The sequence below is a fragment of the Varroa destructor genome, unplaced genomic scaffold (genome assembly GCF_002443255.2).
Source record: "Varroa destructor unplaced genomic scaffold, Vdes_3.0 BEIS01000002.1, whole genome shotgun sequence".
NCBI lineage: Eukaryota > Metazoa > Arthropoda > Arachnida > Mesostigmata > Varroidae > Varroa > Varroa destructor.
Genome location: NW_019211455.1, coordinates 25,712,816 through 25,726,549, shown reverse-complemented (window position 1 = coordinate 25,726,549; position 13,734 = coordinate 25,712,816). Strand labels below are relative to the sequence as shown.

General features: G+C 38.9%; 1 protein-coding gene across 4 annotated transcripts; it reads left to right on the top strand.

Annotated features, from left to right (window-relative positions):
• Positions 1–7,044: 7,044 nt before the first annotated feature.
• fln (flightin) lies at positions 7,045–13,285 on the top strand. 4 transcript variants are annotated; one of them, XM_086980156.1, is made up of 3 exons: positions 7,046–7,376; positions 10,794–10,861; positions 12,402–13,285. In XM_086980156.1, exons 1-2 carry the CDS (start codon positions 7,139–7,141, stop codon positions 10,820–10,822), a joined length of 267 nt encoding a protein of 88 aa, XP_086836282.1. In that variant the 5' UTR covers positions 7,046–7,138; the 3' UTR covers positions 10,823–10,861; positions 12,402–13,285. The 4 variants fall into 4 exon arrangements, with proteins under 4 accessions (XP_086836280.1, XP_086836282.1, XP_086836281.1 ...); XM_086980155.1 differs by having other exon boundaries at positions 12,399–13,285; XM_086980154.1 differs by lacking the exon at positions 10,794–10,861 and having other exon boundaries at positions 7,045–7,376.
• Positions 13,286–13,734: the final 449 nt, after the last annotated feature.

Here is a 13,734-nt window from a genome sequence, read left to right as displayed (position 1 = left end):
TCAGTAGTTAATCCGTCATTTTCATATACCATCCCAGAATCTTTGTGTGCGACGATTTTTTTTGAAGTATTTTACTTAGTGCAAGAAAATGCAAATAAGTTCATCCTAACAATTTGTTATTTGCATTTTCTTGCACTAAGTAAAATACTTCAAAAAAAATCGTCGCACACAAAGATTCTGGGATGGTATATGAAAATGACGGATTAACTACTGAACAGAATAATACACAATGTCTAGTCATGGATTACTCTCAACAAATTTTTCAAAATTATGCTTAACGCACGCATATCGAAAGTCTTCCACCCACTTCCAGTTTAACTACCAAAATTACACTTGTTTGCTGCCTTCTATTTGGCCTGAAAATCCTCGTTTTCGAAATCCTCCATGATCATATTACGTGTGCAATATTATGCTGCGTTCTGCCGCTTTAATTTAAGATAAGTATTAAGTTACGATTAATGAAAAGGTGCAGTATCTCAATGGGAAAACTAGAGAATTCCTTTCTTGGAAGACACTATGACATACTACACATATATATTTTTATACAGATTTGAGTGGACGGATACCTGTAGAATATCCTAAATTCAGGTCTAGAATATTTTGCTATACACTGAGCCACCTTAAAAAACTACTCATAATAAGCACTTAAATTTAAAATGTTGCAAAATTAAGGCCGATACCTTCTGCAATATCTTGGCTAATCGTCTGCTTTCTAGAGCCTTAACAAGTTCTGCAGGTAAATTATAAAATATCTTCAATCATAGAAGCATGTAAAGAATGTCTAAACATTAAACTTCATCCAAACATAATGAATTAGAAATTAGTCTGATTATGAGGCTTTGAAATTAACTCGAATTTAGCAGGGACCATGAAAAATCCGATACACAGGTGATCCCGAATAGATAAACAACTTTACAAGTAGATACATTTTTAAGCTATTTACCTATTTTTTTTTTAGCATGATTTTCATTAAACTCTCTATTTTATGTACAAACTTAATTTTGGAAACTTAGTTATTACAGTCGTCGAAAAAACAATTCTTATATCAGGCTTATTTCCATGAAATGGTATATTCCATCCACTAATACATAGTCTCCAAAATGATTGGGTTCTCTGCCGTTCGGAACTGAAAGTGAGAGAGGAAGCTGTCCACAGGAACAATATTACTTCCATATTACGACTATTATACTAAACTGCACACCTTCTAAAAACCTAGATTTAAAAAAAAGGTAAGAAAGAGCGTTAGAGTTGTAACAATTTCCTATTTTTTTAATATGCGCTTTGAAAAGCCAATAGGACTCCCGTTTCATAATCGAAAAAATTTTCCCTTTGAGAATGTAGTCGATAATTTAGTAGTCTCACTACTTATCTCCCATTTGACATTCAGGTTTAAAAAAACACTGGTGCTAAAGCTGATCTGATATAAAAAAAAAAAGTAGATCGACGTAAATGTACCGCTTTATGTGTACGAGAAACTAAATAGAGACTCGCTGACAAAGCATTTAAACAAAAAGCTGCAATTGAACATAGCCTTGCAAGCATACAATTTTTAATAGGCAGAAAATTCGATACGTTATATTTGACGACTGATTCATATGGTACATAAAAGGAGCTGATTACAACCTTTTAACTAGAAAAGATATTTTTGGACATCCTGACATCTATTAACCACTTTTTTTAATGTAACCTCTAAGCACGGGCACTGTTTTTATCACTTTTTACCTTCTACTTCTGTTTACTCATAATTATTTTTCCATGTTATGTTATCAACTAAACAATATTATTCTATACCTAGGTATTCTCTGGTTATTTGGTTACTATCCTTTATTATTCTTGTATTGTATTTTTTCGAAAATTAACTGTTTTTCTCGTTCGTAGTATGACGTAAATCATGTTATGTTCAAGTGACACTTGGCAGTGTTTCGGTCTTAACATATGCTGGGAAGCTAAAAATAAAATATTGCACAATGAATATTATAGGTTGCTGAAGTCCAATTAGGTTTTAATACGAGCTCCCAAGATTTATATTTGAAGCAAGAAGATTTGCGACCGAGTGTTCTTGCGACTTCGAAAAGCGAAACTAATATTTCAGAAGTATCTAAATAATATGAAATGGCATTCTTTACTTTATACAGTTTTGAAGTTTAGATTTCACGCAAGCGTTCTGTTTTTCTATTGCATTATATCCGCTAACCTGTGGCGGTTATTTCGGTTACTCCTTTGTTGTTAGATTGACGCATTTCTTCCATCCAAATTCCATCCATTAGTTTGTTCACGTTGATCCACTGCATGATTCTTATTATTTTATTACCTTGCTGGCTGGAGTTATTTCGTTATCCTCTTTTATCTTCAGTTCTATTTCACTGTTTCATTCATTCTTTTCAGACTAATTACGTCTATATTTAGGTATTCTGCAGCAATTCTCAAAGTATTCTCCATCTTTTATCTCCTTGTTCTGTTGCGATAAATTATTTTTATTCTAATATAATTGTTCTTTTACCCTTCCAAGCATACCCCATGCTAGCACCAAGAAATGACTAACCCCTCGTTTCAAAATAAACCTTAGCTTAATCCTAATAATTCAGTGAAAATGAGAAGCCGCTTGAAAGACCGACCAACTAAATGAGGGGAAAACACCAAAAAAGCAATAGGAAGTTATTAAAAGTTCTCAAACTTGCTATTTTTTTTTAATCTAATCTTATATCTTTTGTGTATGACTTAAAAATTGAACAATTTGTCTAATGAACAGTCAAGTCTAACGAAAAAAGTATGAGAGCATAATTTGCGGGCTAGTTCAAAGAGCATATACTAGTGCAGTTAGATATTTTTGAATGGTACTCTTATTGAGATCTCGGCACAAACGTCTTTTTTCATGGAGTGAAAGTCCAAAACTTGTCACATAGACCCCACACTTGTACTTCAAAATTCTTTCACACATTGCTCCGTAAGGTCAATGATTTTTTAGTTATTCGAAGTTCCGCACTGTTTTTGGCCTTTTTCGACCATGATGGTGTCGAGGTATATTTACCATAAAACTTGAGCTTCGGTTGCATCCTAAATTTTTTATAAATAACAAACAATAGTAATGAGAGTCCATATCCCCTAACGAGTGTCTTTTTGCTAGCGATATTTCGTTGACGACTTCCGCAGTCTATAAAAGAAAGTGGTCAAATTTCGTAGTCTCTTATTTTTTTCCCTACATTATCCGTCTAAGATGCAAATCAGAAAGAAACTTTCCATCCTACATCACGCATTTTCCCGTCATCTCGTTGTTTTACGAGCCTGATGAGAGATGCAAGTGCTTCACGCGTGTTGAAAATTATGAGAGATATTATGCCTTCTTTTGACTCTGTACCACCTTGAAAAAGCTTGGCAAATTGTTCAAATTTATAAATTCCAATAGATTCGTACAATCTAAATGAGCAATGTATCTTGCTCTTTTAAACTGCGTCTATAACGTGTTCGAATACTTTCAAAAAGGCAAATAAATGAGGTTTGATACATTCTTTTCTTTACTCTATGTAAAATGGAGAATTAAATGTATTTACATATGGGAGGCAATAAATCAGAGTGTGTTTTAATAACAAATGCTTGGTGCAGACGTATTTCTGAGGACGCAAGTGGAATGAGAATAGCATTGCTTGTCATATTGGCTTACCTCTTGCGATGCCACAATGAAACATAGCTACTTAGTTCATGCTCCATTATTAGGTTTCTGTCTTTATGCTTCACGATTTAATGCGGATACTACAATTACCTGTACAGCCACATTAACCCCACTATGGTTTCATGCATCAATATAACTGAAAAAAAAAACGTTCATCACGCCGAACCATGCGTTCTCATGTTATATAAGCACAGCCAATGGCTGGCGCAGTTCGCAGGCAAAACTTTTATATGTACGAATATTGTTTTAAATATATCCACCTAAGTGTATGAAAGATATGTGTATCACAATAACATTTTTAACTATGCCGTGCGTACGGAGGAGGTTATTCAAAGCCTATAAGCGCCTATAAAGTGAAATTTAACTAGGGCATTAGGCCAAGCCAGACTTTATTCAGTTTAGAAGCACTCAACAGGGGAAAGCTTGAAGAGTCTATGCTGAAGTCAGGAATCCCTGATTTCCGCAAAAAATTACTACAGAAATAATTTACTCTTAGCGCCTGGTGATACCATTACTTTTCACTCATGTTAGACATATTTTTAATTAAGGAATATTTTATTACTGCATGCATATCTACGTCGGAGATCCTCAAAAAATGTTTTCTCAAGGTAATTGATAGCTGAGAAAGTTAGTCTTCGTATCGCTTTCTTGGCAACCAGCTGGTTCCGTAGTCTATTTCTTTGTTGTATAGTGTAACTTCGTATACAATCATACCCTAGAACTGTGTTGAACATCAGAGTGATTCGGTTTCACTAACTGGCTATGATCGTAATCATTGATAAGAAATGTACGCGCCGACACACCAGTACCGGCTGATTGGTATTGCGATCAAGGCGCGTGAGGTAACCGCTTTTAACACCCTATACGATACTTGACAAGTGACGTATGTAGCAAGAGATGAAGCGCTTAGAGTGTCAAACGAATGTTCTGTAGTGCTTTCAAAGTGGTGATTCATGCCGCTAATTGTATGGGATGTATCGTGCGCAAGGTACACAGCGATATCAAAGTATGGCTGGTGAAGGTCTAAAACTTGTCACACCACACCTGGAGTATTCTCGTACTAAAATATTCTAGGAAATTGCATTGTATGCGATGTACGCACATAGAGCATCAGGGCTGGCTGAGTTTTAAGGAACTTTAGCTTGTCTAAAGCAGACTGGCATCCAAATCTGCGGATCGCGTTTTCGCTTCCGGCTGAGCGATATACCAGGCCACAATCTGTGAGCGTAGCTGTTGTCTCGCTTTGAGAATATCCGTGTTTGACTTTATCGGAACATTTTATGAGAACTGTATGAGCAAATATGTCGCACAGAAGTAGAATACAAACGCAATTCGAGCTCACGAATAAAATATGATATAATCTGAGCACAAGTGAGTGATATAATCTGAGTGTCAAGAAATTACGAAATTCGAAAGAAGATATAGAGACTTGATATTTCTACGGAAGCAGTCGAACTTTTGAGAGGCGTGCGATTTTTAGAAAGCTCCTGAGCTTTTGAATCATAGTTTCTGTAGGTCAAAACTCTCCAAATAGGTACCAGATTCCGAAGTACGTTACAACATAGCGGTTAACAGACCGCTTTACACGTAATCTAGAGTCTACGCTTCTGTTTGTAGGAACTTATCGTTAGAGGCGTAGGTTCGCTGCTTTATGCATAGGTGTCCGTCAAAGTTTAAGCGATTATGGCATGACACAGCGGTGCAGTTATTTAAGGCGTTTTGGTGTTTTTTACCAATAATTCGGAGGTTCCCGGTGGAACTATCCCTTGCTATTCTATCAACAAAGCAGTCCATGCTAACTCTTTTTTTAGCTTTCCGTTCGCTTTCCGAACGTTGAACCAACCAGACATCAGACTGAGACTTGTCACGAGAGCGAAGTGCAGTTTGGTTCTCACGAGATCGTTCTGGGTACCAGCACTAAAGCTGGAATGGAGGACGAACGAGCGCCTAAACAAAAATTGGCCATGGTAGTAGCACCAATGGGCAACGCGCACTAACGCGCCTGCGCAAGACAACATTGAGTTGCGGTGTCTATCGTGTATAGTGAGACGTGTATACTACAATACCCTGTGGCATGGCTGGAATTCGATGAGCGCTATGGCGTTCTCGTCGAACGAGGAGAGTTAGTCTTTGGGTAATATTTCAAAAAGCAGTGAATGCAGTCGACAAACATTGGCAAGGTTTTTGACGCGACTGATTTGCCCACAGCTGCCGTTACGGCTACACCTGATGCAGCTATTGCTGTCCTAAGTCGTGCCAAGATATCTCAAAACATAAGTACCTGTTGAAACAAAGCGGAGCAGGTAGAACAAATTGTTTTAACCGAATGCAAGACTTTCCGCACACACTTGAGACTAATCGCTACTCTGGCTTAGAGATTATTATGGCCGGTCAAGAAAGGGCAGCGAGCTCGTAACTGATATCAGCCGAGACGTAAATAATGTGAAGCTGACGGCTGAACTCTGAATGAGCGCAAAATGAATACTAGTACAGCCAGCCAATAGACGAATTTTCGAATATATCGCTTGGATTGCGTGCGGATAAGTCACCGACGGTACCAGTAAGCGATTTAAGGGTTCTTGCTTATGAAAAGTATCTTCTAAGCTTCTTCGAAAGCTAAGAAATATCTATCCAAGTTATCAAATGGCATGAAGCATAATCGTACACACACATGCACGCGAGAACATTTACTTGACCTCGCAGTGTTGGCCGAAAAAATATTCTGACGAAAGCTTTTCCATATTACGCACTGTTGAAAAAAGGGCGCGTTTGAGATACGGCAAGCTTTAAACAACGATACAGGTCCTGCCAGATTTACCCTGGGTGGATAGTGTAAAGGCTCGACTGATGGCTGAACCGCAGATGTGTGCGCCGCGGATGTTCACACCTACGCGTTCCAAGCAGCTATAAGGTTCTAACGCTTTGGTAAAATACGCGAATATTTTTAAATTTTGATAACGCAGTTACAAGTTACAGTATACCAAACGATGTGTATTTTTTTGCTTTCTAGAAAAAAAAAAGGCATGTAACTCTGTATGAGGTTCGAAAAGGGAACATCCAGAGATGACGTTGACGTCATTGTTCTTCTTGTTATTAGTTCAATGCTTGAGTCCTTAATCTCGTACTAAGAATTTCCCGAAAAAAAAAATAGTGTAGTGAATCTGACTGACCACCGCCGACAATAGAGATCCTTAAATGTTTCCGAGATGTATGCTCGGTCCTGCCTATCCAGTAAGCCTTTCCAGAGCCTCTTCCATTCGGCAGCCTCAAGAAGCTAGCGAAGTTTGGCTGGTCACAACCAAGCACCGCAAACAGGCCTCTCCCATACGGTGCTTTCCCCAGAAAGGCGGACAAGGTCATTGGGTTCTCTAAGACAGTTGCGACGCAAGCTCGGGTTCCATTCTGTTTCGGTTGGTCACACCAATTGTATCGTTTACGAAGACCACTCGAGGACACAGTCACCCCCTTAAAATGCCCAAGCACTGGAAAAGACCCTTGACCCAGATGTACAAAATCAACTATAACTACGGAACTTCGCTGTACTCAAACTGTCTGGACGAGTTGGACCGCAAAAGCAATAACCGCCTAAGCGGAACCTACGACTATGGAAGCGGAAGTTCGTGCAGCGAGCGCCATATCCGAACCGCCAACCAGCTAATGGAGGAGCTGAAGGCTGAGGGCGATGCTTTCGTGGCTGATCAGAAGCACAGTAAGTTGACGCGTTCATTACATGTGCCTTCGTGTTGAATCAATATCACGAATTTGCGTTCCAGTTATAGCCAGACATGTGGATAGAATCTCAATGTGTTATTGAAATACGTCCTGTACACATGCTAAGTGATGTGTCGCTACCTAACGCAGAGACTGTTCCAGTGGATATGACCGTGCTAGCTCTAACATTCGAAAAGGTGGCCTCTTCGGCGGATCTGTATTGATTCAGTGTCAGAATTGGAGCAGCGCATTCGTCGCATTAAATAGAGTATATCAAGTATCTTCAAGGAGTGACGGAGATGTATTGTAAAGCGAAAGAGTATTTCTTTTTTTTCACCTTCTTGCCCGACACACGTCTAGAGTCTATCGACATACGTCTATTTGTATATAGATGCAGACTCTAATCAATGCTAAGGATGAAACAAAGATTTAGGTCCAAGACAGTCCACCGAGGATTTCAACAAGTAATTGTGAAGAGGAACTTTTCCGATGAATAACGTTGACACCATGAGCTGTCCGTGGTATGCGGATCAACTTTTGGCGATGTTTCATACGTAGGTTTGGCATCTTCAAAACAGTAACTTGTATTATTTTTGCTTTACTGTATCATCTATGAAAACGCACTTGATACTCCAACGGGCCAGCAACACCCTCGCACCTGTGTGGTGGCCCAGCAGAGTCATAAGGTGACCAAAAGGGGTTATTGATCGTTTCAAGTAAGTCCACGTAGGCTTCGTCTGGCCTTGTCATGCTCGCTACGACCTTTTTTGATGAGGCTCTTCTTTTTTTATGCGATAAATGGTACCTTTCATCTTTTTGTCGAATACCTTTCGTTTCACTGGAATGACTCTTCGTTTGTTTCCTCTACGCAGTTCATAGTTGCACCCCTGACGTGTTGTTTACATCAGTTTAACAGTAACATTCCAGAGTAGCTGGTATGTAGTTTACCGTTCGTCATTGTCGTATACGAGTAAAATTTAATTAGAATGCGCGGTCAGATGATTTTATAAGGTAGATTACGGTGGTGGTCATCGGCAGACTAACCAAGGTATGCGCTTTAACCTCGTAATAAAAACGTGTCTATCGATGACTAACTAGTAGTAAGAACGGAAAACAAATGTATTCCTGGTTGAAGCCACTGGAAACGAGCACGTATTGCTCGCGCCTACAGTTATGCTGAACTTTTTATGTTTTGTTTACTTTGCCGTGCCGCCTGCGGCGAAAGCAGTCAGCCCCTGTACAAAGCTACGCTGCTAGTAGAGCTATCAGTTTTTTTTTCTTGATCTTGCAGTCCTCTTCTCTGACCTACGGAGATGTCTCAGGTCATGATGATTCTGTTCGTTGATGCAACCTTGGCCGCATTTGAGGCAGAACAGAGGTTTTTCCACCTGAAAGCCCGAGGAAGGCTGGGTTGAACGAAAAATCGTATAGACCCTAAGGGCACTACATCTAGGTGGCGCAATAGGCACTCCGCTATAGGCGTCTCTAATGCGTGTGAAATGACACGTATCGATTATTAGTTCCGTCCATGCTCACAAGTTTAAGTAGTCACCCGTGCCCTGACCGGTATTATATCAGGTGGCTGCGTTAGAATACTTTTTTCAACGTTTTTAAAAGCTAAAATGGTAGCTTGGCTAGAGCTTGACCCAGGGAAGGCTTAAGAAGACAAGCTGCAAGGCCTAGACGGCATTCCTTTGTAAGGGCCTTGCAGCCTTCGAAACGCTATGCGCCGCTCGTAAGGTACTACGACAATAAGCTGGTATTAGAATGCCATGAGGCCGTGTTGCACGCTAGAACCAGTGCAGTATGGCCTCAAGGTTTCTCTTTTCAGGACAGCTACTTAAATGACGGAATTAAATAGCAAGAAGTTCGTTTTTCATTTAGCCTTGTCGTCCATATTGTGCTACGGATAAAACATTTTAGACACGTAATAATCTTTCAATAGTTAGCCAAGTTTATTATCTTAGGGACATGTATTTCTCCAGTCTTCAGCAACGAACCAAACTTTCGATTTGAATCAATAAATCAAGTCATAAACCGGAAAGAGAAACTGGGAAGATCTTTCCATTGAATCATTCAAAATCATCGTTTGGCGATTGGTGGGGTCGACCTTGAGTGTCCCTTTTTATCTAGAAATATCAATCGAAAAACTGCTTAAGGTGTCATATGATAAAGTACTTTAAGATGTTTGACAATGGTTAGCATAAGCTGCAACCTTGTATGCATTAAGCTTAACAGTTATTGCCTTCATTCTGGATACACAAGACCATGCTCTTGGTAACAGTGTTTCGGTTTCCACTGCGGCGGGTCTGGTCTTTGACATACAGCGTTTGACACGACTGTGGCGCACTACCTTTATCGGCTTAGGGCAACGTTAAAAGGAAGGGGTAAAACAGAAAGGCCCGACAAGCCACGTGTTAAAGACGGCCACATAATAATATTCAGATCCTAACATATCCGTATAAACGTCTCGTTATATAGTTCATTTGTTTGAACAAAGCAGTACTTTAGAAGAGTCACTACACTGAATCATAACCGCCGCCTTCAGCCTAGGATGATCTTTGCGGTTACTTTAAAACACAATATTCTTGTAGTTAATTAGCTGTCTGGATGCATGATCTGTTACTACTTTGATTTGAAAGGCTCATGTCACAACGACTCAACTTACATTACAAAACGTAAAAAATCGAAATTCCTATGACTTTCTCTAAAAAAAGTTTCTGAAGAATGACTTCTGCATAAATCATAGTCGTCAGCTAAGCGCTGCAGCGGCCCACTTTTTTTGCCGCTACATTATTCTCAATGCTATGTAGGAGCCTAATGCGCAGGCTGGCCCTATCTGGATTGCGCTAACTCAAGAGAAGTTGTGATGGGATTTCATTATAGTTTGTGTTTTGCCGAAACCTTGTTGCTGCAGCAATCTGAATACTATCACACTTAGTTTGAAGTCCTTGATTTAGGGCTGGCCGACGGCTTCGTTGACCTGTCACTATCGCCAGGTGTTCTTGTTGCGTTCTTCATGGCTTTCATGAACGTACGGAGTAATCGTCTTTGTGAGCATCTTCGTTTTTTCTGGCAAAATTGTACTAGCGACGTATTATTATTATATATTATTATAATATAAACATATTAAATTTAAAACATATCTTAATTTATCAGAATTTCAGAGATAGCTTGCACCGATGACATGACTAAAGTAATAAAGTCTCATACCTCTACCGTGCCATTCGCTGTTCGACATGCTCTCACGATATGTTTCGTTATCTTATCATCATCGTTACCAATCTTTCCCATTGTCGCCAGGCTCAACGTTTTCAAAGCTATCGACAATGTCATAGCACTCCATTACTGGAAAAACGCCTCTGACATTCACCGTTGGTTACTTTAATGTTGGTTATGTGTTGATTAATTGCAGACACGACGACAGAGATCGCTGCGGTATAGACGCGGATGATGCTAGATGCGGTTTTCGATCAGCAGCAGGTTTTTTTTTCGAGTTTTAATTAGCGACCGTTGTCAAACCAAATGCCCCAATAATAATATACCTTAATAATAATCATCGTTCCCGTTTGTCGATTTCTCAAAACAGTAACGAACGTCACAAATTTAAGGTCTAATAAGGCAAAATAAGTAGTATTCTAGTTGCTTACCTACCCTACGTTACTTCTAATATAAAATCGTCTACTACATGTACTATATGTTTGCTGCTTATCTAATATCGTACAGGCGGTCCAATAACATATATACATATGTATGTATATATATATATGTATATATATATATATATATATGTATATATATATGTGTATATATATATACACATATATATGTGTGTATATATATATATATACAGCTTGCGCTCTAAACCTTAACTGCTGAATAAGGGTGTGTTGCGAAAGCCGTATTTGTCTACTGTAAACACCCCCTACACCTTAAGGAAAGACGCATACAATTATGAGCCTTGTAAGAGACCCCAAACTATTTTCGATTGCCTACATACTTCGTATTCCTCTGTTATAGCATAGCTTCACAATAAAGATCAAAACCAGCCCAGTGAATTTAGAGCGCCGACGCCTCGAAAGATGAGAGGAAGAGGGCGCGAATGAAGAAGGTTATTTTTAACTTATTTATGGAAACATAATAGAACAGCTCCATCAAGCCGTTATCGGCTAAATTCAATGATTTATCTGTTAATTCATCAATGGGCTGCATTTGAAATGCAGTAAAATTGTTTTACTGTCAAAGTTTATTCCCATTCAAAAATACAACGACAATTTTGATAAAAATATTGCCAACTCACGATATATTTCTACAATGTGGTGCCGTTACCACTGATGTCAGTGGTAACGGCAAGCTTCCTACACATTTAATTTCACGGTAGCCAGCGCAAAAGTGATTTTTTTCTTCAATTTCAGCCAGTATCACGGAGGATTTATTCGAATATATCCATAAATAAGCAATTGATCTGTTTCATGTGCCCCATCTCGTCGATTACAATAACATTAATTATACGACATCTGTTTTATTAAGAAGTCTGAATATATTACTAAGCACGAAATGCAGATCAAACATTGGCCTGATTACCAACGATTATTTATATAGCAACGCGCTGCAGTCGTCAAAAAGAATCTATGTTATTTACTACATCGCGTATAGACATGATTGGCTGAACTGTTTCGGTAAAATAATCGTTATCTAAAGTACGTCAATCCACAAATTGAGAGATTTACTACGCAGCCTTAAGCGATTTCATTAAGGGACCATTACATACTTAAGAGTCTATAAATACACCTTCCTTTTTTAAAAGGCCATTCAAATGATAGAGGTACTGGTATCAAATGTTTTGTTCCGACTCTTGAATGTTGCTCGGTTTGTTGTAAAGCATCGATGTGTGCATGTTCGTGGCAAATATGCTTAATAAGCCAAGCAGACGTTTCGAGTGGAAGCTCTAGGGACCTAAATTCGTTTGACACTGACCGAAAAAACTAAGCTTTCATAAATTTTTTTTACTTTATTACAGCAGACGAACTTATCGTGAGGTCGATACAGCAGGTCCAGGCTCGTCGAAAGCGTATCCTGCACTCAATCGAAGTTTAATAACCGGAGACGAAGTAACTTATAACATTCTCCCCCCATCCCCCTATAAATTAAGTTACGAATATCAGTCATTCGCTACTCGTAGCTTCCCTTTCTTAGTGCGGCCTTTATCTATTACCTAGCTAATACGATGATGGCGAGAACATGGTCTTTGTTAGACCATAGAAATTAAACACGGCTCATCTAAATTTCGATCTTAGTCAAGTGTTCGGCGACAATCGGATAAAAATACATTCATCCAAGAACAATGCTATCATAACGAGATACGTAACGGCGTTAGGGTAAGCATGACAAAAGGTGATCGGGAAGTGCACACTATTTAGCTTTTGCGCCAAGTGATTTAAGCCAAAAATGAACAATTGGGCAGTAAAAAAGAGAAAAAAAAAAAACACAAGAGCTTCTCGCGATATGCTCTGTACAGACATTAGTTTGTTTCACATACATACCTCACACGCATAGATGCGTATACCGTCATATATTGGTAATACGAACAAATAATACAATACCGTCATCTCGGATAGTGGTATCTAAATATAACCTGCTGAACTATAGGTGAAAGAGCTATTGAATTGAAACTAAAAGACCTGAGAGGAAATAACGACAGAAACGGGCGCAGAGTACCAAGATTCGATTTGTTTTGAAGTGGTGAACAGGGCAGTATTCGAGGGCCTGATCGCAATATGGTATATGTATAGAGTCATGTAAATAAAAATATAAAAACCAACCGACAGCGGATAATCAACATGTTACACGCCCCACGATCGATCATGGAAAAGAAATAAAGCGATGGAAACAGCTGATACCAGTTGAGCTGAATGTTAGTGCTTCCCGTTTTAGGTAAATCTACAAATATCGAGGGTTAATTCGAGCTATATTCATTCATAAGTATATGTCATTGATAGCGGTGATACGCGCAGACTACTCACTCTGAAAAATCGTTAAGTCTGCTGCTTCGATCTTCTGGTAGGCCGAACGTTTAAACGAACGACGTTGATGCAAGATAAACTGGAAAAATTGGTGCTGAGTTCTACTAGAAATCGCTTTAGATTTGTGCCATTTCCGTTGTTTAGCTCGGACTTTACGTGTCCTCTTCACCAGCTTTCAACATGCCATGCCTAGGAATTGAACAAAAAAACCTGTCATAGTAAAATAACTGACAAGCTTTTCTAAAGGATTTGATACTAATAACATGTGGTGTCTCGATTTCTCAGGAGAAATACGCCAGCCTTTGTTTACTGTATATTTCACATTATATATAT

Coding starts and splice junctions, on each gene's coding strand:
- fln (XM_022793862.2), top strand. CDS start 7,139: ATGCCCAAGCACTGGAAAAGACCCTTGACCCAGATGTACAAAATCAAC. Junction 7,377..12,398: donor CGTGGCTGATCAGAAGCACA/GTAAGTTGACGC, acceptor ACTTTATTACAG/CAGACGAACTTATCGTGAGG.